The sequence below is a fragment of the Bolinopsis microptera genome, chromosome 10 (genome assembly GCF_026151205.1).
Source record: "Bolinopsis microptera isolate Bmic1 chromosome 10, MBARI_Bmic_1.0, whole genome shotgun sequence".
NCBI lineage: Eukaryota > Metazoa > Ctenophora > Tentaculata > Lobata > Bolinopsidae > Bolinopsis > Bolinopsis microptera.
Genome location: NC_087081.1, coordinates 4,059,324 through 4,086,636, shown reverse-complemented (window position 1 = coordinate 4,086,636; position 27,313 = coordinate 4,059,324). Strand labels below are relative to the sequence as shown.

General features: G+C 37.8%; 1 protein-coding gene across 1 annotated transcript; it reads right to left on the bottom strand.

Annotated features, from left to right (window-relative positions):
- Positions 1-493: 493 nt before the first annotated feature.
- Positions 494-21,726, bottom strand: LOC134822304 (Na(+)/citrate cotransporter-like). The gene is made up of 14 exons (XM_063833262.1): positions 21,533-21,726; positions 16,485-16,590; positions 15,983-16,117; positions 15,640-15,760; positions 15,307-15,411; positions 14,979-15,088; positions 12,069-12,186; positions 11,725-11,928; positions 11,185-11,354; positions 10,068-10,221; positions 9,741-9,859; positions 3,339-3,515; positions 2,915-3,037; positions 494-2,533 (listed from the first exon to the last, which is right to left on the bottom strand). Exons 1-14 carry the CDS (start codon positions 21,595-21,597, stop codon positions 2,387-2,389), a joined length of 1,854 nt encoding a protein of 617 aa, XP_063689332.1. The 5' UTR covers positions 21,598-21,726; the 3' UTR covers positions 494-2,386.
- Positions 21,727-27,313: the final 5,587 nt, after the last annotated feature.

Sequence of the window (27,313 nt, the reverse complement as noted above, 5' to 3'; positions counted from 1 at the left end):
GTGAAGGTACATGTTATGTTGTGAAGGTACATGTTATGGTGTGAAGGTACATGTTATGTTGTGAAGGTACATGTTATGGTGTGAAGGTACATGTTATGTTGTGAAGGTACATGTTATGTTGTGAAGGTACATGTTATGTTGTGAATGTACATGTTATGGTGTGAAGGTACATGTTATGGTGTGAAGGTACATGTTATGTTGTGAAGGTACATGTTATGGTGTGAAGGTACATGTTATGTTGTGAAGGTACATGTTATGGTGTGAAGGTACATGTTATGGTGTGAAGGTACATGTTATGGTGTGAAGGTACATGTTATGTTGTGAAGGTACATGTTATGGTGTGAAGGTACATGTTATGTTGTGAATGTACATGTTATGGTGTGAAGGTACATGTTATGGTGTGAAGGTACATGTTATGTTGTGAAGGTACATGTTATGGTGTGAAGGTACATGTTATGGTGTGAAGGTACATGTTATGGTGTGAAGGTACATGTTATGTTGTGAAGGTACATGTTATGGTTGTGAAGGTACATGTTAATGGTGTGAAGGTACATGTTATGGTGTGAAGGTACATGTTATGGTGTGAAGTACATGTTATGGTGTGAAGGTACATGTATGGTGTGAAGGTACATGTTATGTGTGAAGGTGACATGTATGTTGTGAAGGTACATGTTATGTGTGAAGGTACATGTTATGGTGTGAAGTACATGTTATGGTGTGAAGGTACATGATATGGTGTGAAGTACATGTTATGTAGTGAAGGTACATGTTATGTTGTGAAGGTACATGTTATGTTGTGAAGTACATGTTATGGTGTGAAGTACTGTTATGTTGTGAAGGTACATGTTAGTCGTTGTGGAAGTACATGTTATGTTGTGAAGGTACAGTTATGGTGAAGGTACATGTTATGGTGTGAAGGTACATGTATGTTGTGAAGGTACATGTTATGGTGTGAAGGTACATGTTATATTGTGAAGGTACATGTTATGGTGTGAAGGTACATGTTATGGTGTGAAGGTACATGTTATGTTGTGAAGGTACATGTTGTGGTGTGAAGGTACATGTTATGATGTGAAGGTACATGTTATGTTGTGAAGGTACATGTTATGGTGTGAAGGTACATGTTATGTTGTGAAGGTACATGTTATGTTGTGAAGGTACATGTTATGGTGTGAAGGTACATGTTATGTTGTGAAGGTACATGCTATGATGTGAAGGTACATGTTATGTTGTGAAGGTACATGTTATGTTGTGAAGGTACATGTTATGGTGTGAAGGTACATGTTATGGTGTGAAGGTACATGTTATGTTGTGAAGGTACATGTTATGGTGTGAAGGTACATGTTATGTTGTGAAGGTACATGTTATGTTGTGAAGGTACATGTTATGTTGTGAAGGTACATGTTATGGTGTGAAGGTACATGTTATGATGTGAAGGTACATGTTATGTTGTGAAGGTACATGTTATGTTGTGAAGGTACATGTTATGTTGTGAAGGTACATGTTATGGTGTGAAGGTACATGTTATGGTGTGAAGGTACATGTTATGTTGTGAAGGTACATGTTATGGTGTGAAGGTACATGTTATGTTGTGAAGGTACATGTTATGTTGTGAAGGTACATGTTATGTTGTGAAGGTACATGTTATGATGTGAAGGTACATGTTATAATGTGAAGGTACATGTTATGGTGTGAAGGTACATGTTATGGTGTGAAGGTACATGTTATGTTGTGAAGGTACATGTTATATTGTGAAGGTACATGCTATGTTGTGAAGGTACATGTTATGTTGTGAAGGTACATGTTATGTTGTGAAGGTACATGTTATGGTGTGAAGGTACATGTTATGTTGTGAAGGTACATGTTATGTTGTGAAGGTACATGTTATGTTGTGAAGGTACATGTTATGTTGTGAAGGTACATGTTATGGTGTGAAGGTACATGTTATGGTGTGAAGGTACATGTTATGTTGTGAAGGTACATGTTATGGTGTGAAGGTACATGTTATGGTGTGAAGGTACATGCTATGATGTGAAGGTACATGCTATGATGTGAAGGTAAACATGTTATGGTGTGAAGGTACATGTTATGTTGTGAAGGTACATGTTATGGTGTGAAGGTACATGTTATGATGTGAAGGTACATGTTATATTGTGAAGGTACATGTTATGTTGTGAAGGTACATGTTATGATGTGAAGGTACATGTTATGATGTGAAGGTACATGTTATGGTGTGAAGGTACATGTTATAATGTGAAGGTACATGTTATGGTGTGAAGGTACATGTTATGTTGTGAAGGTACATGTTATATTGTGAAGGTACATGTTATGTTGTGAAGGTACATGTTATGATGTGAAGGTACATGTTATAATGTGAAGGTACATGTTATGGTGTGAAGGTACATGTTATGTTGTCGTTTGGATCTGCCCAACAAGGGTACTCTGATAAGTCTAGCATGGTGTAGACCCAGGTAGAAGTAGCTGCTACTGTTAATAACACACACACAAAGTTCATTACTAGTCCTGTTCTGATCTGAGGAAAAGGTTTTTATGTTAGTTTGTTAACTGATCAACATCTTTTACCATGGTTACTGAGCTGGTTACCATGGTTACTGAGCTGGTTACCATGGTTACTGGGCTGGGTACCATGGTTACTGAGCTGGTTACCATGGTTACTGGGCTGGTTATCATGGTTACTGAGCTGGTTACCATGGTTACTGAGCTGGTTACCATGGTTGCTGGGCTGGTTACCATGGTTACTGAGCTGGTTACCATGGTTGCTGGGCTGATTACCATGGTTACTGAGCTGGTTGTATGTACCAGCATTTTACCTTTCTATTCATCAATAATCAATATCCAATATTAATCTACTGCGGAATAAAATAAATATTGGTAGATTTGTATAACAACTAACCATATCAATAACTTTAATCTCAGGGTAGGCGAACACTAGCGCATTAGGCCCAGTAGCAGAAGGTAAACAGAAGGCAAGTGAAGCTGATAGGGTCCCAGTCATCATTAGGTACAATGGGTGAACCTGTTGACAGTTTGTTTTATTTACAAAATTGAATATTTAAACAGTTAAACAGTTATAACTCCTTTATAATTATTTTTGTGAGTTATCGTACTGGCACTATAGTTCATTTAAAAAACCTCTCAAATATTTCATTCCTTTAGTTTGAGCTAATCTATGGTAAAGTTTATAATAATAAAGCAATAAAATTTCCATAAAAGTTTGAAATCTGAATTTCCATGAAAAACATAAAAAGCTAACATGAAAAACATTAGAAAGCTAACATTAAAAACATTAAAAAGCTAACCCGCATACAGACACTTACAGTGATAGCCTGACTAAGCGACACTAGAACTGGTAGAAGTAGGGTAGTAGAGGCGGTGTTTGAAGCGAACTCGGTGAGTACCGCTACAAAAGAGGAAACCACCAGTGCGATCACGACATGGGGGCTGTTGTGGAGGAAACTAAACTGTTCTCCGATCCAGGCTGATAGTCCTGAATCCTGGGGGTGTTGCCATGGTGATTATAGTGTTGCCATGGTGATTATAGTGTTGCCATGGTTATTATAGTGTTGCTATGGTTATTATAGTGTTGCCATGGTTATTATAGTGTTGCCATGGTGATTATACTTATAGTGTTGCCATGGTGATTATACTTATAGTGTTGCCATGGTGATTATACTTATAGTGTTGCCATTGTAATTATAGTGTTGCCATGGTGATTATACTTATAACTTTATAATAGTGTTGCCATGGTGATTATAGATAACATTGACCAATATTGTCTTGTTTAAAAAGAGACTAGAGACTCATCTCTTTGAAAAAGTATTCATCTAAGTATCATATAATATCTTTCTCATAAAAACCATACTTCATTAAATTCTAAGTTCTTGTGAACATGTTTATGAGTCGCTTTAAATGGCTTGAACTGAATTTTTTGGATTTTGAGTTCTTTTTGGCTATAAAGCGATGTATAAATTTCTAGTTATTATTATATCGGGTCTCAATAAGAGGTCTCGACTGCCTAGGCATCAAACCTTGGCAATCGGTAATATTCCTCTGGCCCGGAGTCAGCTGACCCTAGGGACCAGAGGGTAAAGGTGTAGAGACTATGTGTATCTACAAATCTTTCGAGGTTGTTTTTACAAGAGACAGGGCTTGCTACGCAAGGGAAGAAAACCGGGTACAAGGGAAGAAAACCGGGCGCAAGGGAAGAAAACCGGGGCGCAAGGGAATAAAACCAGGTTATTATTATTATTATAGTGTTGAAATTTTATTCTCATTCTCTTGTATTTATACTTTTTGACTTTTGGGTAAATATATGTTTCTCTAAATATAGAGTATGTATAATTACTAATATCATCATTATAATCATTATTAATATTGTATATCTAGGACGATAAGTTACCCTTCGGTATATTATTAGGTAGAATATTATGGTGTAGAATATTTAATTTCAGGCTTATTTAATGCATAATTTCATGAAGTTTTATCCGAGCTTTATTTTTATATCTTTTGAAGATTTTAGATATTTGTCCCATTTTCAGGACTGATTAACTCTCTGGGATGTTCATTAAACTATTGGATGGCTAGATCTACTTTACATCTCACTGCCTAATTTAAGCGAAATCTTATCATCTGATATATGTAGTTATGTGACAAAGTTTGCCTAGAGGATGATACGATTATCCTAACCATTGAGGGTTTATATAATTTCATAGTGTGACAAATTTTACCTCGTCGTGCCATTTAATAGGGCCACTAATATTTACCGATATCCTCAAACTAAAATGAACGTGTCCATATATACATGATTAGTCTGTCAGTCTACAGCTAGGTTTGTGAAGCTAACTCAGCCTCAACATTCAGTCCAACTCTGGTTAGTCTTATTATATTCACTAATCTTATAAAGCTCCAACTATTTTCAATACATGTTTTTTATAACAACGCATTGGCCATTGCGACCTATTTTTGTAAAGACTTGCTCCATGTTTCTCCCTGATTTGACATCATGACTTTACTTGCTGGCATTAAATTTCCTAGTAACTGTACAAGTTGATCCAGCTATAAGCGGCGGCTGTAACTGACCAACTGCACTCTGTTTTGTAGACTGTAGGAAATATGAACTTTACCGGGATATGAATGATAGGGTATAATATATCTGATCGTTCATCATAAGACGGCATACAGTTCATCACAGTAGGAATACAGTTGTCGTCGTTCCAGGTTCTAGAGCGGCTAGATTTAAAGATATGCGTTTGTCTGATGGATTTGGTTCTGGTAGATTTCTTTTTGATATGTTCGATGGATTTGGTTCTGGTAGATTTCTTTCTGATATGTTCGTTAGTCGGTAAATACTGTAATAGATGTTTCACTGAACTTTTTATGCTTAGATACTTCCCATTTTCTTGAATTACCCGGATAGTAACATCATTTATAAGTCGCATTGTTGTGATGTCTAGAGTTCACAGTATTCTTGTGTAAAATTGTATTCCCGTTTGATGCGACAAGGAAAAATGCTCTTATCAGGAAAGGAATTTACTCAACGTTCAATGTTACAACATCGTATTCATGATCTCAAATTATTTATTATATATAACAGTGTTATATAAGTATATAGCAGTGTTGAAATTATTAAAACTCGTTTAGAGATTAAGTTTCCTTTACCTGAAAAGAAAAGTTCCCCTTGGTCGCATATACGGAATTATCAAACATTTTTAACTCTTTTTTAACACCTACAGGAAAGGACGAAAACTGATTGTAAAACGGACCTTATCAATCTTCTATAGGGTTGATCGGCACGAAATATAATAGTAAAGTAGTAAATAGTTGGTAGCTTAATCACATGATACCATAACATAAGTAAACACATGTTACCATGGTAACACGTGGTACGAATATTTGGTAGCTACAATTTACAACAGTCATTAATTTAGTCTGCTTGGATTTTCTATTTTCTTTCGGATAAGGCTGTCGATAATAAACATAGACACGGCACGCAAACGTATCTATTTCAGATAGATGGCCTGGAATTCAGTTTGTGGTTGAATATATTATTTGTTTCTCTAAGTCTATTGTTTATTTGAACGACTGGCTACTGGCTAATATTACTATTAGTTGCTTTTGATCCACATAAATTGTAATTGTTTCGACGATACTCATTCTTCAAGTTATATTATGGCCATCAGGGCGACAATGAAAGTGGGCAATATAAATATTTAGCGGACTTGATGATCCTATATTCCAACACAGTGATTTGATTGACAATTAGTCGAATTATCACCTAGTAAACCTTAAGGGGTAATTATAAATAGGGTTAAAAGTTAAAAACAGTACCATTATAATACATAGTTTGCTAACTATTTATAATAATGGTTTACTCGACAATTTATCCCCGACTGGTAACTTTATGCACGAGAATCGAAATCTTATTTTGGGCGTTTCTGACTACATAAATTAAGATTGGATAGCTTTATTTCTTTATTTATGCATGATCTCATTTTGGGCATTCCTCAATTCTCAATAGATGTAGTCAAAAATATTCTAAAACTTGGTTTCATTTTAACATACAAATTAGTGCAAGTATTAGTGTTCTCCTTGGTCATTTCATGTATTTATTCTACTCATAATTAGTCATAATTATGCCTCATTCCGCCTTTTGTCCGCCGGATACCAATTATACCTTTATTATAATTTATGTCAAGCTCTGTGTCCCTGAAATAGAAGTTTATTTTGGGATTACATTTTCAAACGATTGTTTTAATGCGTTTTAAATTTAATTATAGCCTAGGACTATTTTCAAGACTGAATTAGACCAATTATAATTTTAATTTTGTCTTTGTTCTGCTGCAACTTGGGTGATTCTTCTAAAACTCTGAAAAGCATTTCCATCCCCATCATACGTTTAGCATTTTAAATAATTAGGAGGCTTCCGGGTTTCATTTGTGGTTATAACTTCTAACAGCTTCGGCAGTTCGGCTGTGGTTAGAATTTTACCACAGTGGCATTTACTGATAATTCCCACGTTGTAGCCACAGTCATTGGCAGACCCGCTATGTACATAATATATTCCCGCGCACGCTGATAAGCCATATTTTGTGTATATTAGGACGCAATGAAACTACCGGACATCGTTTCCTGTTAATATAAATCTATAAAACTATATCATATCTTAGACGCAAGGCTGTTATTATCAAGATTCCTGTTTGAACACATGTTACCATGGTAACACGTGGTATGTTATGTATATCTCATCTTAGACGCAAGGCTGCAATCTACAATTTCGATGCTTAAAATCGTTAGATTTTTTTGTATTATCATAACATTCTTGCCACTATATTTAATACAGTTAATATTTTAGCTCAGTGACATTTACTGATACATCCTACGTTACATGCAATACCAGACCTCACAAGAATACTTTCATAATAATAATTGTAAAATCAAATGTAATATGTTCAATACTGTCGTTTAACTGGTTTAACAACCGATTTACCTTTTATTTGTGCAGACATAGCAGCTATTAGTCGGTGCAGAGTCGGCAGTAACAAAGTTGTTTTGCAATTCTAGGTGATTCCAACTTTATTTACTGCCATGATTCACTCTCAACTTAAACAAATGTTCCTCCTTAGATACGAATGCCTTGAAAGCTTGAAGATGGAGTTTAGTACCAGTACGTTGACTAAGGAGGAGGAGACGGAGATGAAAAGCATGTTTAAAACTTATGATATAGATGCAAACGGGACACTGGAGCTGGATGAGCTGCAGAAAATGTTTGCTAATTTTAATGTCATTGCTCTGAAAGAGGATCTGAAGGCTTTCTTTGAAAAGGTTACTACAGTTTTAGTTACCATGACTACCACCACTGTTTTTGTTATGATTTTATAGCCTTGCAAATTTGATCAAGGTTTTTTTTTTCGTGTGGGTGCCTTTTTATAATTTAAAGATTTATTTTAGTCTACATTCTACTGTTATTTTACGACTTATGTCAAAATATCTTCACTTTGTCTGGAAGCATTACCGTACGTGCAGCTCTCTAGCTTGGGCAGGTTTGACTTATATATACATTACCGTACGTGGCTCTCTAGCTTGGGCAGGTTTGACTTATATACATTACCGTACGTGGTAAATAAAATAGATAACAATATGTATAATTGCATAAATAAATAACATCGATTTCCATTTGTGAAAATACTGGTAACCTTCAGTTTAGTACCAATTTTAAGTCTGACGCCAATTTAAAGTCTAAAATACATATTTTAAGTCTACGTTCAGAATCCGATTAATTGTACAATTGCTTAATTGCATAATTGCATAATTATTCAATGAGTTTCTTTAAAGGTAGACACAGACCAGGACGGAACTGTAGACTTTGATGAGCTGATGGCGTACATTGAGGAGATAATGGCAGAAAAACCAAACTCAGACGAAGTTGTGGACGCTTTTAATTTGATAGATGAAGACGGAAGCGGGGAGGTGTCACACGAAGAGGTGAGAAGAGTGTTATGGAGTGTTATGGAGTGTTATGGAGTGTTATGGAGTGTTATGGAGTGTTATGGAGTGTTATGGAGTGTTATGGAGTGTTATGGAGTGTTATGGCGTGTTATGGAGTGTTATGGAGTGTAATGGCGTTTATGCCATTAGACCTCATTCTTTCGAATTTTGTTCATTCTAATTCTAACTTTGTTTATATCTCCACCAATGCTCGAACTTTATAAGGGTTATTTTCATGATAATTTGACTGATCTCAACTTCCTGAAGGTAGCGGTAGCGATGCAAAAAGCAGACGTTGGAATTCTAACAGAGGACATTATGTACTTGTTAGAAGAAGCGGATCTTAATACTGATGGGAAAATTAGCTTTTCCGAGTTTCGAGCTCTCATTTATGGACTATAAACAGTATAAGTGGGTTAAACCTGTACAAGAATTACGTTTGACAACGATTATTATGCAGTATTATACAATATTTGTATAAGATACATTGATACGTTTTTTTCGTTAAAATTTTAAAATTTTGTCGTTAATGAACGAATCTAATTAGAAATTATCCTGGTGGCGTTTCAAAACAATTACCTTACAGCCAGCAGCTATAAGAGATAACCAAGGTGTTTTCTTACCTTACAGCCAGCAGCTATATCGTACCCACCACCCAGAATAAACAGCACATCCCAAGGTGTTTTCTTACCTTACAGCCAGCAGCTATATCGTACCCACCACCCAGAATAAACAGCACATCCCAAGGTGTTTTCTTACCTTACAGCGAGCAGCTATAGCGTACCCGCCACCCAGAATAAACAGCACATCCCAAGGTGTTTTCTTACCTTACAACCAGCAGCGATAGCGTACCCAACACCCAAAATAAACAGCACATCCCAAGGTGTTTTCTTACCTTACAGCCAGCAGCTATAGCGTACCCGCCACCCAGAATAAACAGCACATCCCAAGGTGTTTTCTTACCTTACAACCAGCAGCTATAGCGTACCCGCCACCCAGAATAAACAGCACATCCCAAGGTGTTTTCTTACCTTACAGCCAGCAGCTATAGCGTACCCGCCACCGAGAATAAACAGCACATCCCAAGGTGTTTTCTTACTTTACAACCAGCAGCGATAGCGTACCCAACACCCAAAATAAACAGCACATCCCAAGGTGTTTTCTTACTTTACAACCAGCAGCGATAGCGTACCCAACACCCAAAATAAACAGCACATCCCAAGGTGTTTTCTTACCTTACAACCAGCAGCGATAGCGTACCCACCACCCAGAATAAACAGTACATCCCAAGGTGTTTTCTTCATCACAGTTTCCAGATCAAGTAACCTCTTTACTCTCGTGAACCTCTTTCCACCTGGACATTAGTACGGTAGATAATTAGATAATTAGTTATTAGTTATCCAACTAATCAGGGTAATTAGTTAAATAAATACGGTAGTAGCATGATAAGAAATTAAGTAATATAAATTTATGAATGAATTTTTGAATAGCATAGTCAACCAATATCGAATAATTTATTGGCGATCATCCAACTTTAATAACAAACGAATCAAAGTACAAACCTGGAGGAGGTTTAAATTTGAGAATTCCTCTGAAAGGATTCTCTGCAGGAATAATGAACAGGAACAGTCCTAGAGTTATAACAACCCACGCATCCTTCAGGTAGATCTTGTATTGACCATTTTCTTTCATATTTCCGATCGCTTTCGCGTGAACCTGGTCAAGTTTGATTAATAAACTTACTGCAGTAGATTAGTTACCATGACTAACAGGCAACAGTAATATAGTAGATTAGTTACCATGACTACCAGGCAACAGTAATACATTAGATTAGTTACCATGACTACCACCACTGTTACCATGACCACCACCATAAGGCAACAGTAATACAGTAGATTAGTTACCATGACTACCACCACTGTTACCATAACCACCCCCATAAGGCAACAGTAATACAGTAGATTAGTTACCATGACTACCACCACTGTTACCATAACCACCCCCATAAGGCAACAGTAATACAGTAGATTAGTTACCATGACTACCAGGCAACAGTAATACAGTAGATTAGTTACCATGACTAACAGGCAACAGTAATATAGTAGATTAGTTACCATGACTAACAGGCAACAGTAATACAGTAGATTAGTTACCATGACTAACAGGCAACAGTAATATAGTAGATTAGTTACCATGACTACCAGGCAACAGTAATATAGTAGATTAGTTACCATGACTAACACCACTGTTACCATGACCACCCCCATAAGGCAACAGTAATACAGTAGATTAGTTACCATGACTACCACCACTGTTACCATAACCACCCCCATAAGGCAACAGTAATACAGTAGATTAGTTACCATGACTACCACCACTGTTACCATAACCACCCCCATAAGGCAACAGTAATACAGTAGATTAGTTACCATGACTACCACCACTGTTACCATAACCACCCCCATAAGGCAACAGTAATACAGTAGATTAGTTACCATGACTACCACCACTGTTACCATGACCACCCCCACAACTCTACAAGACACTTTAAAAGTTTATCACCTCCCCTGCAGCAGTGCCAAAGTCTACATGTATAAGAATAAAATTTGGTTTTTCTTTTTATACATTGTATGATCTAATTCTAGGCTCCCTGTTCAACACATCTAAAGGGAAACTAACCTCAGCCCAACCATCGAAGCCTTCAAGTTTTCTGAAAAGCCACAGAAAGATGAGAAGAAGTAGCATGAGGAGGAGGAGGATTTCAGGGAATCTCAGACCACCTAGCTTCTTATACTCCTTCCTGATCGCTTTGTTCACGTAGCTCCATTTCTGTACCTCTTTGTTCTTGCCTGGAAAGATTGTTTTTTAATCGCGCTTAATATAAATCTTACAATGATGAAATAAAAGAGTTAAGTATTAATATTTTGGTATCGTCTCATCATGTTGCTATTAGCAACAGTTGCTAACCTGATTATCATGTTGCTATTATCAACAGTTGCTAACCTGATTATCATGTTGCTATTAGCAACAGTTGCTAACCTGATTATCATGTTGCTATCAGCAACAGTTGCTAACCTGATTATTATGTTGCTATTAGCAACAGTTGCTAACCTGATTATCATGTTGCTATTAGCAACAGTTGCTAACCTGGTCACAATGTTGCTATTATCAACAGTTACTAATCTAATTATAATGTTGCTATTAGCAACGGTTGCTAACCTGATTTATCCCATATGAATTTCCCCGTAATCAGGTACCAGTAACTACTCCTCGCGTATATTAAACAAAGTAGTGTCCACCCTGCGAACACCAGGATAAGAGACAGAGGGAATGCTACTGTGAACCACGTCTGGTAATCCACTGACTTCTGTCCGGGGAATGTTGCCTCGAAGATGGACTTCAGGACCAGGTTTGGAGGAGTCCCTGAGGAGTGGTGGTGGGTTACTTTTCTGTCCGGCTCTTATAATTCAGGTGTATACCCTTACATCATTGAGTCGTAGGATAATTTGGTACCATGCGGTGTGGTATTCAAACTGTGCGAATGTGCATGTATTCTCCTAAACCTGTTAATGTAGCGATGCCACCGATGGATGCTCCGTACGGAACACAGAGTAGAAGTCCTTTACAGAACCATTTGAAGCCTTTTGAGTCTGGACGTGAACCATCTGCTCGTATTATGTCCTGATCAGGGTGAAATCAGGGTGAAATCAGGATGAAATGATCAGAATTCAAACCATTTCCATTAATTTACTGAATCTGGTAATCTTGTTTTGCTCTTATGAGTGGGTCAATCATTTATTTTTAATTGTAGTTGACGAAATGAGAGTCTCCACTCAGTGTGTTAAAACATAATTCTTTGTCGACGTTTCGGCTACATGCCTTTGTCATAAACAGGACGTACTGAAAACTTACATAGCTGCAAAGATACAATGTTAAAATAATCTATTAAAATAATCTATTAATACTACGAAATATAACAACAACAAATAACATCTTGAAACACAACAACAATCACAAATTTATCCAAAAGAAACATAAAATATAACGGCTAAAAGAATCCAAATCGCAACAAGCCGTGAACAATTCTTCATAATACTACAAACATTTTACCAAGATAGCTCCTTCATAAAACTGATTAATCAAAAATTTTATCTATGTTTATAAGTTCAATATTACATTAACTTCCAAGTATATTTTATCCAATCACCTTCACGGCTTGTTGCGATTTGGATTCTTTTAGCCGTTATATTTTATGTTTCTTTTGGATAAATTTGTGATTGTTGTTGTGTTTCAAGATGTTATTTGTTGTTGTTATATTTCGTAGTATTAATAGATTATTTTAATAGATTATTTTAACATTGTATCTTTGCAGCTATGTAAGTTTTCAGTACGTCCTGTTTATGACAAAGGCATGTAGCCGAAACGTCGACAAAGAATTATGTTTTAACACACTGAGTGGAGACTCTCATTTCGTCAACTACAATTAAAAATAAATTTACTGAATCATTGGTGATATTTACTACATAGTACATAGTAAATAGTATCTCAGATAGGGCGTGAAGAGTTGCGATGATTTGCGATGATTTGCGATGATTTGCGATGATTTGCGATGATTTGCGATGATTTGCGATGATTTGCGATGATTTGCGATGATTTGCGATGATTTGCATAACATTGAATTGTTCAATGAAACAAGAAATAACAGTGGGGGTGGTCATGGTAACAGTGGGGGTTGTCATGTTAACAGTAGGGGTGGTCATGGTAACAGTGGGGGTTTTTTAATTTTTTTAATTTTTAAAGAGAGGCTGGGCCTGGGTGGCCCACAAAAGGATAGCATGTGGATGATTTGCCTACCTCTGGGGTATGACATTCCTAAAGTAGGATGCCGGGGGAAATAGAAAGTGTGATCAAGGATGATGGTAAATGTTGATAGATGTGTCATAAATTTACGCTTCACAGCGCTTAAGTGGCAACTGGGCGTGGAAGAGAAAGGTGAGCTAGGTCGACGACGACGTGTAAGTAGTCGCTATGTTACACCAGTCTGGTCCAGCTCCTCTGGCACTATTAAGCGTTTTGTGAAGTTGACAATAGTGGATACGTGTTGGTTGTCGAATATGTCATTAACGGAGAGGTAATAGTCCTGGAAATATTGACCTCTTACTTAGGCAATAGCCGGACACTGTGCTATAAAGTGTGAGACAGTTTCCTCTCCGTCACCGCACATGGGACAAGCACTGGTGCTTGATTTGCGGATGTTGTGGAGGTGTTTGTTCAAGCCACAATGAACTGTGATGAGGTGCACTGCAATTCTGTAATTTTGTCTGTTGTTGCTGAGTGTAGTGTTGAGATTTTTGATGATGTTGATGTTTTTGTTGCCGAGTGTCAGTTTGGTGTGTCTGGGTCCATCAGCTAACCAGTTTTCCTGGTTAAGTCTAGAGACTTTGTCGTTGATCAGGCGTTTGATATAAGATTGTGGAATAGGGCAATTCAAAGTGGATTCACTGGTTGTACCAATTTTGGCCAGCTCATCTGCTTTTTCATTACCCCATAATCCGATGTGTGCAGCTATCCATCGGTTCTCTAGAGTGTTGGTGGATCCGATAGCATTGAGGATGTCGTAACAGTCTCTAGTAGTTCTACTCCTCGTTGAGATCGAGGATATAGGTTGAATGGATGAGAGACTGTCAGACCATATGATGATGTGTGTGTTGTTGTAAGTTGAGAGATATTTGCAAGCTTCGATGATGGTAGTGAGCTCTGTTTGGTAAACAGTGCAGTGATCAGGAAGCTTGAAAGATCTTTCTTCGAGGGTAGTGTTGTTATTTTCAGTGGTGATGATGTAGCCAGCCCCGCTACCTGAGTCTGTGCGTGACCCGTCTGTGTAGCAAGTGATCGTCTCACTAGAGATGTTTTCGATGGTGTTTTGAAGTGAATCTCTATATTCAGTGTTGTTAGCTCCAGGAGTGGTGACTTTGAAATGCCGTTCAAGCATCATGGTTGGTATTGATAGGTCTCTCACTGCTTTGGGTGGTATGTTGAGATCAGCCATGAACTGTTTGTTGATTGTGGTGTGAGCTTTGATGGTACCTTTTCTGAAGGCGATAGTTTCAAGGGTTAGGCTACCATAGGCTTGTAGCCTGGCAGAGCCCAATCAGTGAGGGTGGTCATGGTAACAGTGGGGGTGGTCATGGTAACAGTGGGGGTGGTCATGGTAACAGTGGGGGTGGTCATAGTAACAGTGGGGTGGTCATGGTAACAGTGGGGGTGGTCATGGTAACAGTGGGGGTGGTCATGGTAACAGTGGGGGTGGTCATGGTAACAGTGGGGGTGGTCATGGTAACAGTGGGGGTGGTCATGGTAACAGTGGGGGTGGTCATGGTAACAGTGGGGGTGGTCATGGTAACAGTGGGGGTGGTCATGGTAACAGTGGGGGTGGTCATGGTAACAGTGGGGGTGGTCATGGTAACACTGACCACTGTTGTGCTGTGATCCTTATCTCCGGGAGATTCCTTGTCAAAGTGAACTGTTAACAGATCCTCTCCTAGTGAGTGGTTTATCTCTCGTAAACTCTGCAGTATGGAGCCTGAAAACATATCAGAGTCAACAGGTTCAGGAGTATAAGTTTAAAGTTTTAAAAGATTCGTATGCAGCAACGACAATCAAAATATTAGTTTACAAGTACACGTTATAAATGTTCATGCGAAGCAAGACTTAAATCTCTTCAGTGAATCCTCATGACTATCAAATAAAATGGGCTCTGGAAATGAAATATACGTCTATTGAAGAAGTAAGTACAGTTACCGACTATAGGGAGCATCATAGCGGTTGTAGCGGTGTTGCTCATAAACATGGAGAGTATCCAGGTACAAAGACTAGCTCCCAGCATCAGGAGTGCTTCTCCTCGACCTCAAATAACACGTTATAATTAGAAGATTGTTTTTAGATAAGAAACTGTTTTTAGATAAGAAAATGTTATCTAAATTCTACTGCATCCTATGTTTTTCCTTTACGAGAAAACGATTCTAAACTGTAGTGGTCAAATTATGAAATGAAAGATGTGCTTCCCATAAATTTATATTTTAATGAGACATATTTTCTGTTATCTGTGAACAATTATCTGATAATTCTTCCTACCCAGTAGTGATAAGATCTTCAGAGCTATCCTTTTGTGCAGACCACACGCTTCTACACTTTCAGCTACCAGGAATGTACCCATCATCAACATACTTACATAGTTGAAATACTTCGCACTGACCTGTACAAACACAATTATTTGAGGGTAATTAATTATATGCAGTCACACACCTGTACATTGTACAAGCACAATTATTTGAAATTTAGCTTTGAAGCTTTGAAAACACTTTCTTTTCCTGTCAAAATTCTGAATAAAAAAGAAAGTGTGATATGTTATAAACTATTTCATTAACTAAAAATAATTTGAATAATTAATAAAAAAGGTTTATGAAGGAGTAATAACCTCCTTGGTGTCCATGATGCCGACCATGGGGAACATAATAGCAGGTAACAGAGCAGTGATCATTAGTGGCACAGCCTCTGTCATCCATAACATTGCTGTAGCTAATATCACACAGGCAGCTCGCCCTTCTTTTGCCTGTTGTTATATTCAAAATTATTATTGTGATTACTGTATCTTCTTATAGTTCCGTGATGTAACAATGGCTACCTAGCCTACAGTAGACTACTGTAGGTAGCTGTTGATGGCAGTATTGTTTTAATTATCATTATCATTATGATTAAATAAGTTTGTATCTGATCATAGTGTATTATCTTATTGTAGTAGAATCACCCCTTTGCCCCGTCAACTATCAGTTTATCTGCAGTATGACTTGTATGCAAAATTATCTTAAATTGCTTTTCTTTGTAAAGATTTTCATTATTATTGTATAAAATGTGCATAAAATTGATAATTTTGTTTTACTGCTTTACTGTATGGGTCAGTAAACAAACTGTAGACTAACCTCTATAGGGAGATTCATAGAAATAACAGTACTAATGAAAAGAACGAATAAAGTGAAAACTGTCTTCCATTGTGGAACTTTGGTGTACTCTGCGTCTGGATCTGCCCTGTTAATAAAAACGCTAATGAAGGAGCAGTACTTCCTTGCTGTTAGTACATTATTCATCAAAATTCGTTAGGTAATATTATATCAGTGTGACTGCTTCACTTATTAGATATTTGAGAACTATATTAAGAGGCAGTGAAAATATATTAAATATATTAAATATATTAAAACTCGATTAAAACTACCTGAGGCCAATGATAATAGGTGGAACAAGATTGATCAAAACCTCGGTCTAATTGGTCTCCAGTTCACTACACTCAGCGACCCTATTAAGGGTTTGGAGTTACTTGAGAACACCACCTATGACTACCTCGAGTTGATATGCGAAGTTGGTTCAACAAACATTATACCATCGAAGAAAAACCGAGACTTGATGCTGAGTGCAGACAGTTGAGGGAAATGAAGAAAGAGAGTAGAAAGGAATGGAAGAGAGTATGTGACTCAAATGATGATGAACAGGTTAAAAGACAGAAGATTTCTTACCTGAAACTAGTACGACTTCATAACAAAGCAAGAAAGACCGCCCAGAAGAAAGAAAGGAAAAAGATGAAAGAGAATAGCTCCAAACTCTTTAGAAGAAACCCTTATGAGTATGGTAAGAAACTGCTCACGAAGGAAAAGACTAAAGATAAAGAGCCTGAGTTTGACAGTGAAGAAGCATCCAAGTTCTTTGAAAAGGAGTACAAAGATGATGACCGAGAGCGTGACTATGTAAACCTCAAAGGACTGAAAGACCTTGACAAGCCTAATTGGATCTGCAGTACAGTGCCACCCACATGGGATGAATTCCATCTAAAGCTTAAGTCAAGGAGAAATAAGTCAGCACCTGGGTCAAATGGTGTCAACTACCTGATCTACAAAAAGTGTCAAACTTTCAGTCACCATCTACTCCATCTGATATGCAGGATTTGGAAAACATGAGTTGTCCCCCCACAGTGGAAGGTGGGAGTGAGTACATTAATTCCTAAAACGGATGATCTAAAAGATCCTGGAAAGTTCCGTAACATCACACTCAAAAACTGTAGTGGGAAGCTGTTCTTTGCCATCTGGGGAGACCGTGTACTTGAGCACATGACACGAAATCTGTTCATTGACACCTCAGTACAGAAAGGTTTCATGAAGAAAACCCCTGGTTGCCTAGAACACACTCAAGCCCTCCTTGAAGAGATTAAAGATGCTAAAAGCCACAGAAGACAAGTCCACGTGATCTGGATTGACCTTATGAATGCGTATGGGAGAGTCCCGCACAGCCTTATTATTTATGCTCTACGCCGGTACCACCTACCTGAAAACTTCATTAAGCTTATAATTGAGTATTATGGAAGCCTCAGTGTCCTAGGCTTAACCATCGAAGTGCATGTCTATGTCTATGAAGTGTACTGGAGGAAAGTAAAATACCTATGATGCAGAGTTTGTACTAAGCGAACAACAGGTGCCGTCCATTTTCCAAGCACCAATGAATTTCCTAGGAATGTACATGTATGTAGATCTTGAGGTGAAGGAAATTCGGTCCATGATAAAGAAGAAATTAGAGGACCCTTTGGAAACAACGTCTAATGATGAAATCACGGTTCCAATGAAGGCGTGGGTGTATAACCACCTCATCATTAGTAAGATGTCATGGGGGTTTACTGTTTATAACCTACCCATCACATTTGTGACAGAGCTTGAGGCACTGTGTAACAGATACCTTAAGAAGTGGCTAGGGATTGCACATCCTTGTACCACCACCGTCCTCTACAGGAGTAGAGACCAGAAAGGATTGCAGCTGAAAAACATCTGCACTGAGTACAAAGTCATTCAACTTATCAAGGGACACCAACTTTGTAACTCTAGTGACCCCTACATCAAAAAAGTGTACTCTAACCATAAGGCTATAATTGCAGACACACAGAAAATGTGGTATTATCCCAAAGAGCTGAAAGACCGTCAGCGCCAACTTTACTTCCAAGAGTTAGTTGGAAAACCTGCAGTTGGTACAACTGGCCTCGGGTATGGGACAAGATATGAAAACACATCAGAGAGGAAACTGCTAACCAACATGGTGTTCACTTTTTGACAAAAAGCGGCAAAACCTCTTTCTCGCATGGGAAAATATAATGACATTTGACACCACGTGGAATAACCTGATCATTCAACTTAGTCCGGAACTGTTAAAGTTTCATGTCAATGCTATCCATGACACTGCGTCAACACCTAGCAACCTAAAGCTTTGGAATAAAGCCGTTTCAGGAAACTGTAAACTCTGCAGCAAACAAGGGACACTCAATCATATCCTCACGTTCTGCAAGGTTGCACTAAGACAGGGACGTTTCAACTGGCGCCATGATCAGGTCCTACGTGAAATCATGAAGACTGTTTCATCACAGATTGACAAGTTTAATTCCGACATCACCAAGGAATCGAAGAGGGCACCGTCGGTCTTTCACAAGGCAGGCAATAAGCGCGAAAAGGTTACCCTAGCTGACGGTCAGCTGCTGACCCAACTCATCATAAGACCCAAAGATATTTCTTCTCAGATGCCAACGACTGGAAGATAATATTTGATGAGGATGAGAGACAGAGGAACTTCCCGCAGCACATTGCAGCTACACCACTAAGATCTGATGTAGTGAGCTATTCGGATAAAGCAAAGAAGGTTTATCTAATGGAGCTGACTTGTGGAAATGAGCACAACTTTGCTGATCAAGAGAAGCGAAGATGAAGAGATATCAGCAGCTGACAGAAGAGATAGAAGCCAACGGATGGGCTTGCAAGCTCCAGACAGTAGAATTAGGAGCTCGAGGCATTTACAACTATAGCCTCCCAACCTTTATGAACTACCTGAACGTAAACAACAAAGAGAAGAAGAAGGCCTGCATGAAGATCGCTGAGATTAGCCTGAGGGCATCGTATACCATCTATTTGTCCAGAAACACTACCATATGGACAGATGATTGGGAGTTAGTCAAGAGACGAGTAATAATATTATAGTAGGAGCGTAGAATGTTTGGGCCCAGAAAAACATGTTTAATACCGCTATAAACCCGTCATAAGCCGGGGACTACTATGAAAGTGATGATGCTGTGTTGTTGAAAGACCTTCGACCAATCAAAGATGTACCGAATCACGCCAAGCAGTTATGGTTGTAGGTGAATATACACTTATAGGGTACAACAACTTTATAAATTATAACACTCCATAAATAGATATAATGCTTTTGGACACGAAGGAAAACACACATCTTGAGGCTTGAAATCTTTGTAAAATTACATCCTTAGAGCCTCAAATTATTTGTTATATAGTAGTGTTGAAAGTATTAAATAGAAAAGTATATAAATAGAATGGTGTGGAAACTGTTAAAACTATTTTATAATGTTTATGTTACACTTGTAAATGTATTAAAGGTTATCTAAATACCGATATATTATTTATTTTACCTGTAAGCTTTATATTACTATATAGATCCGTTCTTGTATAGATCAGCTGTACTCACTTCATTGTATAATACACAATTGTATAGAATTCAACGTCCCTTTGTACATAAACTTTATTGATTTTAAAGCTGCTTTTGATTCAATCAATCGTGACTTTATTTGGAAAGCTTTTGAACATTATGGTCTTCCGACAAAATATATCAATGTTTTCAAAGCGTTCTTTAGAGCAACTGAAAGTGCAGTTCGTGTCAATGGAGAATTGACAAGATGGTTTGATGTCGATTCGGGGACTGGACAAGGTGATGTGCAAGGGCCCCCTATTTTTAATCTTGTACTTAACTGGGGATTAGAACTTGCAGAGAAGTTTAAGAATATATCCCGTGGTTTTACACATCAGTACAGACAAAGTTCCAGACAACCGGAAAAATGTGTCATTGATCTTGACTATGCTGATGACATCGCAGGAATGGATGACACTGTTGAAGGACTGCAAGAAACTACGGACAATATTGCGAAATACTGTGGACTTGGGGGTTTAAAGATGAACGCAAAGAAAACAGAGATCATGGTCATTGGGAAAGATACATCGCAGCACCCACTCCCAGAGAATAGGACCATAGATATAACTGTCGATGGAAACTCTGCAAAGCAGGTCACTCAATTCACTTATTTGGGTGCCAAAATTACATCAAATGGCAAGATTGATAAAGAAATAAGGGTCAGGATTGGAAAAGCAACCGGAGCTTTTAACCAACTCAACAACATTTGGAAGAATAAGAACATAAGCATTAACAACAAAGTGCGAATCTACATCGCAGCTGTTCTTACCATTCTGACCTATGGATGTGAGATATGGAACACGACTCAAGTGCAGACAAGAAGATTGGAGTCTTTCCATCAGTACTGCTTAAGAAGAATCCTGAGAGTGAGGTGGTTCCATCGAGTAAGTAATGAGGATGTTTTAAGAAGGGCATCAATAACTGCCCTTGCTGACATAATAACAACAAAACGGCTGCGTTGGTTTGGACATGTCAGTAGAATGCCTGAAGATCGGTTGCCCAACTATTTACTTGAATGGAAACCCAAGCATGGGAAGAGATCAAGAGGCAGGCCTAGGAAGAGCTTAAATGATGTATTCATTGAGGATGCTGAGCAGAGATTGGATCGTAATGGACTCACGATTGATTGTATGAGAAGATTAGCTGCAGACCGAAAGGGATGGAGAAATGTTACCCGCCGAAGTTGTATAATACAAAGTAATGACGCAGTCGACGCAGACTAATCCTTTTGGATGGAGATCTCGCCATGTAACATGTATGTATCAATAATTATGATTTATAATCACCAAAATAATTAAAGTATGCTGATTATATATCATAACATTATAATTTATCACCGCTTAAAATTAACTGTTTTTTATCAAACTTATTTATTTTACGGCACGATCAAACAATATCATGGATAAATGAATCATTGGAGACTTAATTAATTAAATAATTAAGGAGGTTGGATTTGAGAGCGTCTTACCTGTTATCTTCTTCCTCGATGCTAACTAAGCCGCTATCATCAACCTTTTCATACTTTCCCGCCATTGTCACAAATCACAAGGGGCCAAGACAATCACAGCATCAGTTTTGAGTAGATTAGTAGAAATCACATTGCACGCTTGTATCTGATAAAACGAGCCTTATAACTTGATCACTAAGCAACTAAACGTAACACAAAACACAGCGGGTTTATATTCATGTGAACAACAAACTCGGAAACTTTATTTCAACAAACGTGAAATATGAAAAAGGATTCGACCGATAATTGGGTTTTAAGGGTGTATTTAACGAAGCGAACAGAGTGTTCTTATTAAGTAATTACAGGTGGGGATCAGTGATGAAATCCGATATTTTCCAGTGATTAGGACGGTTGAAATTTCAGAGCATCGAGTAACGGTACTACAATTATTTCTTAGTCATATACTCATCAGGTATCAGATTTTGTAGATTAGGTAGTATTATGTATAATGTTAGTTTATGGGAATAAATAAGTAGTAATATATAATATACTATATATAGCGTATATTCTGATATTGATTGTGTAAAATGAAATTTGTGGAATATAATGAAATAAGAGAAGAATTATCCGAGCCATGAAATGTATGAACACGATATCAAATCTGAAATTTTAACATTTTTAGCTATGAAATATTATATACGTAAATTATTGATTCAAAGTTTCACTAATTATGCTCACGTTGTTATGCATATAGCTGGCAAATGCTTTTACTTTCATAATACATCACCGCAAATATTTATAATTGAAAACCCATTTAAACCAGGATTACAAATCATTTACATGGCAGAAGATTAGGTAGTTCTGTAGTTGTAGATTAAAATATAATAATATTAATATTTATCTCATACTACATACTATAATTGTAGTAGTACATTGTTTCCTTATGTTTATATTAAGAGGCTGCTCTGTTGCACTAAGCAACGTAACTAAGAAACTACAGTGTTACTAAGAAACGCCCTTAAAATATATTTCCCGTCCCCAGCCTAGTCGTTAACTTTGGAGAGATTTAAATTTCCTGTACGATTTTCAGATATTTCATACACTTTTTACTCTACAAATGCTACAATTAATCATGTTCATTGAAATAACGACCTCGCGAAACAGCTGAAGATAAACTATAATCAAACATTATACATAACACCCCAGTTCCATGGCCGGATATTATGCCAAATTATTAGACGGAGATCGTCTACTGATATTTCTCCGGTTTGCAGTTCCACGACCGGAGACCATCTACGGTAATTTTGTTGATTCTGTATGATTCTGTATGAATTAATCTCCGAGAAATTCCCGGAGAGCTTCATCTCCGTCTAATACAGTAGTACAGTAGACGGAGCCGGAGGATCATCTCCGGAGATGATCTACGGGAAATAGACCTCCGTCTAATAATTTGGCATAATATCCGGCCATGGAACTGGGGTGTTAGCAAATTATAACCTACAATCATAATAAGATCATATGAGAATAGCTGTTAAACTGTTAGTATGAATCACAAATTGCAACGAGAAGTGCAAAACAATATACTTGTTGTTATGAATTGTCAGTAATGGCTACGTTATATCACAGTTTGATGTGGTGCTTGTGTGTTTGTGTGAAATGTATTTAAATGTGTTTAATGTGTTAAATGTGTATGAGTGTGCAGACTTATAGTATGACGCAGTGAAACTATTGGACTACGATGTATGGGGACTTACCACCCCATGGCAACATTAAAATATATTGACTCTGTTATATCTTTTCCTTTTAATATAAAACGTCGCTACAAATCGAACTGGGATCTGGCGATACTACACCTTCGATGAATAAAATATGATAAAGTAGTGTTTAATTAGAGTCAAGTAAATAGCCTTCACCCTCTCAAACGTTATACATATGAAATAGATAATAACATTTACATTTGATTTATATAAAGATACAACATGCAATAACATGTATAATGACAATATTATTCAAACTAGATGAGAATTTATGACCATTTTGCGGCTACTATTTGAATAATTGACTGTGATTAGAGAATCAGAAACTATCTAAACTATAAGTCAGGAAGGAATTATAATCGCAGCAAAAATCACATGTAATTGCAGCAAAATGTGTACAAAAAAACTTAATCGAGACGATATAATACTTTGACAAGAGTAAAAAGCTTACAAAATTACACAAATGGTTTTATTGATCTATGCTAATTGTAACATGTGCGTATTTACAAACAGAGATAATCGCGGTCAAGACCCAAGCAGTGATCTAGAGTAAACTGAAGCTGAATAACTTCGCAGACGTGAGGCAAATAACGTGACACGTACTGCAGTTACACGTGACACGTACTGCAGTTACACGTGACACGTACTGCAGTTACACGTGACACGTACTGCAGTTACACGTGACACGTACTGCAGTTACACGTGACACGTACTGCAGTTACACGTGACACGTACTGCAGTTACACGTGACACGTACTGCAGTTACACGTGACACGTACTGCAGTTACACGTGACACGTACTGCAGTTACACGTGACACGTACTGCAGTTACACGTGACACGTACTGCTGTTACACGTGACACGTACTGCTGTTACACGTGACACGTACTGCTGTTACACGTGACACGTACTGCAGTTACACGTGACACGTACTGCAGTTACACGTAACACGTACTGCAGTTACACTTGACACGTACTGCTGTTACACGTGACACGTACTGTAGTTACACGTGACACGTACTGTAGTTACACGTGACACGTACTGCTGTTACACGTGACACGTACTGCAGTTACACATGACACGTACTGCAGTTACACGTGACACGTACTGCAGTTACACGTGACACGTACTGCAGTTACACCTGACACGTACTGCTGTTACACGTGACACGTACTGTAGTTACACGTGACACGTACTGCTGTTACACGTGACACGTACTGTAGTTACACGTGACACGTACTGCTGTTACACGTGACACGTACTGCAGTTACACGTGACACGTACTGCTGTTACACGTGACACGTACTGTAGTTACAAATGACACGTACTGCAGTTACACGTGGCACGTACTGCAGTTACACGTGACACGTACTGCAGTTACACGTGACACGTACTGCAGTTACACGTGACACGTACTGCAATTACACGTGACACGTACTGCTGTTACACGTGACACGTACTGTAGTTACACGTGATTGGCAGTGCAGCAAAACTACATTATTCATACGCGATCGTTGATTACTAACAAACTATAAAATACAAAGAAGTGTACCTATACTACTACTACTTACTTAGTTACTTGAGATCGAAATATTATAGAAGTACAGATAACGCACAATGTAAACTATCATACTGTTGAAGTATAGAGCTATAGGATGTGCATTGTGCAGTGTTTATATACCATGTATATGGGCAAATTAATTTGATTCTGTAGTTTCAACAGTGAATACCACTCTATAACTGTATAATATAAATAATAGTCTATATAGTCTATATAATATCACTCTATAACTGCATAATATATATAGCACCCTGCGTAAGACAGTAAAAATACAAATAAGCTGAACAAACAGATTATCTGTGAATGTAGGGGATCTGTGCATGTTATAGTCGTCAGTCCTTTAATTCAATCGTGAAGTGGAAATTAACGAGAAATCAGTAATATGATAATATGCACATTTTTATGAGTGATCATGATCCGTAGTAAAATTGCTTTAGTAACGCAGCATGCATAGTTGCTTATACTCTTATAGATTCGATAATATTCTCACAGACACGACGCGACAAAAGTGTTAAAACAGTTGATAAGTTTAACATTATAACATTATTATTAGGGCAGTAGTAAAATCGGTTTAACTTTAAGGTTGGAAGTGAAACATTGCAAATAATGTTAGTAACCATAGTAACCATAGTAACCATAGTAACCATAGTAAAGTAGTAACCATATAGCGAGTATTATACTAGGATTGAGTATTATGGAACCACAGTATAAGTATAACCGAACTACCGCTTATATAAAATTATAAAGTGGAGGGTGATATTTCAAAAATTTGGACGTGAAACTTCCAATTTATAACTTGAATTACACACTAATTTATCCCCGTCGATAAGAAGAAATGAGCAGTAAACGGCTCATGTAGAAACAAGCCAGCGTGACAGTTCGTACATTTGTTACTTAATCTCTTAATCTCTGAATCGATGCTTTAATGGTAATTTTTTAAACTAATTACACAGGCTGATTCATCTCAATAAGTATTTAATCATATTGCATATAATTATACAGGTGATGAATTTTACAAACATTATTTTTATGCACGTCAGAGCGCGTGGGTGAATTTTCAAATTCAATCTCCGTTCATTCTGGGCACAGGGGTGTAGGAAGAGGGGGGGGTCAACAATGGGTCCAATTAAGGGGGGGGGGGGGGGTTCACCCTGATTTTTTTGTGAAACTTGGTTTCGAGATAGCAGTTGACCAACAAACTAGAACCGGTGACCGAACTTTTGAGGGGGTCTCCGACCCCAACCGCCAAACGGTGCCCGCGGGGCAGCCACGCCCATATTTGGTTCAAATTAGGCCCAATTTAGCCAAATACCCTGAACATGCCCAAAACCCGGATTTAATGTGCTTTACTTGTAGCTAGTGGTCCCCTGAATAAGTATATGAATTTTCATCAAGATTGGGCAAAAAATGACTGAGTTATGAGCCAAAAACCATATGACCATATTTGGGCATACGCACCAAATTTGATCGATTTTGGCCCATAAATTGGTCAAATATCAATATTTCGAATGAAACCAACTTTATATGAAAGGTAAGTTTATACTACACATTCTCTATGATTATCAGCTCAGTATCTACCTAACTGTGGATACTGTGTTCAAATAATCACAAAAAATGAACAAAATCGTCCATATCTCAGTTCGCAATATTTGCAAAACTGATTTCGCTCAAAACAATAGAACTCAATAGGGTTTCAATATTTTTACATGAAATTTTCAGAATCAACGTAGAATCGCATTTCGACCTTATCTCTTGTATTGAAATTTTGAGTTAGGCCTTTAAAAATATTTGGCGGCCAAATTCCAAAATTTGCCAGGCATTTTTCAGATTTTGGCCGCCAAATTTTTTTAAAGGCCTAACTCAAAATTTTGCAAATATCGCGTACTGAGATATGGACGATTTTGTTCATTTTTTGTGATTATTTGAACACAGAATCCACAGTTAGGTAGATACTGAGCTGATAATCACAGAGAATGTGTAGTATAAGCTCACCTTTTATATAAAGTTGGTTTCATTCAAAAATATTGATATTTGACCAATTTATGGGCCAAAATCGATCAAATTTGGTGCGTATGCCCAAATATGGTTTTTGGCTCATAACTCAGTCATTTTTTGCCCAATCTTGATGAAAATGCATATACTTGTTCAGGGGACCACTAGCTACAAGTAGAGCACATTAAATCTGGGTTTTGGGCATGTTCAGGGTATTTGGCTAAATTGGGCCTAATTTAGACCAAATATGGGCGTGGCTGTCCCGCGGGCACCGTTTGGCGGTTGGGGTCGGGGACCCCCTCAAAAGTTCGGTCCCCGGTTCTAGTTTGTTGGTCAACTGCTATCTCGAAACCAAGTTTCACAAAAAAATCAGGGTGAACCCCCCCCCCCCCCCCCCCCCCCCCCCCCTTTAAACTAATTCTTGTTTGGTTAATTACTTTGAGACTCACAAGTAAGAAGAAACTGAGCAATGAGACAGGTAAACGACTATA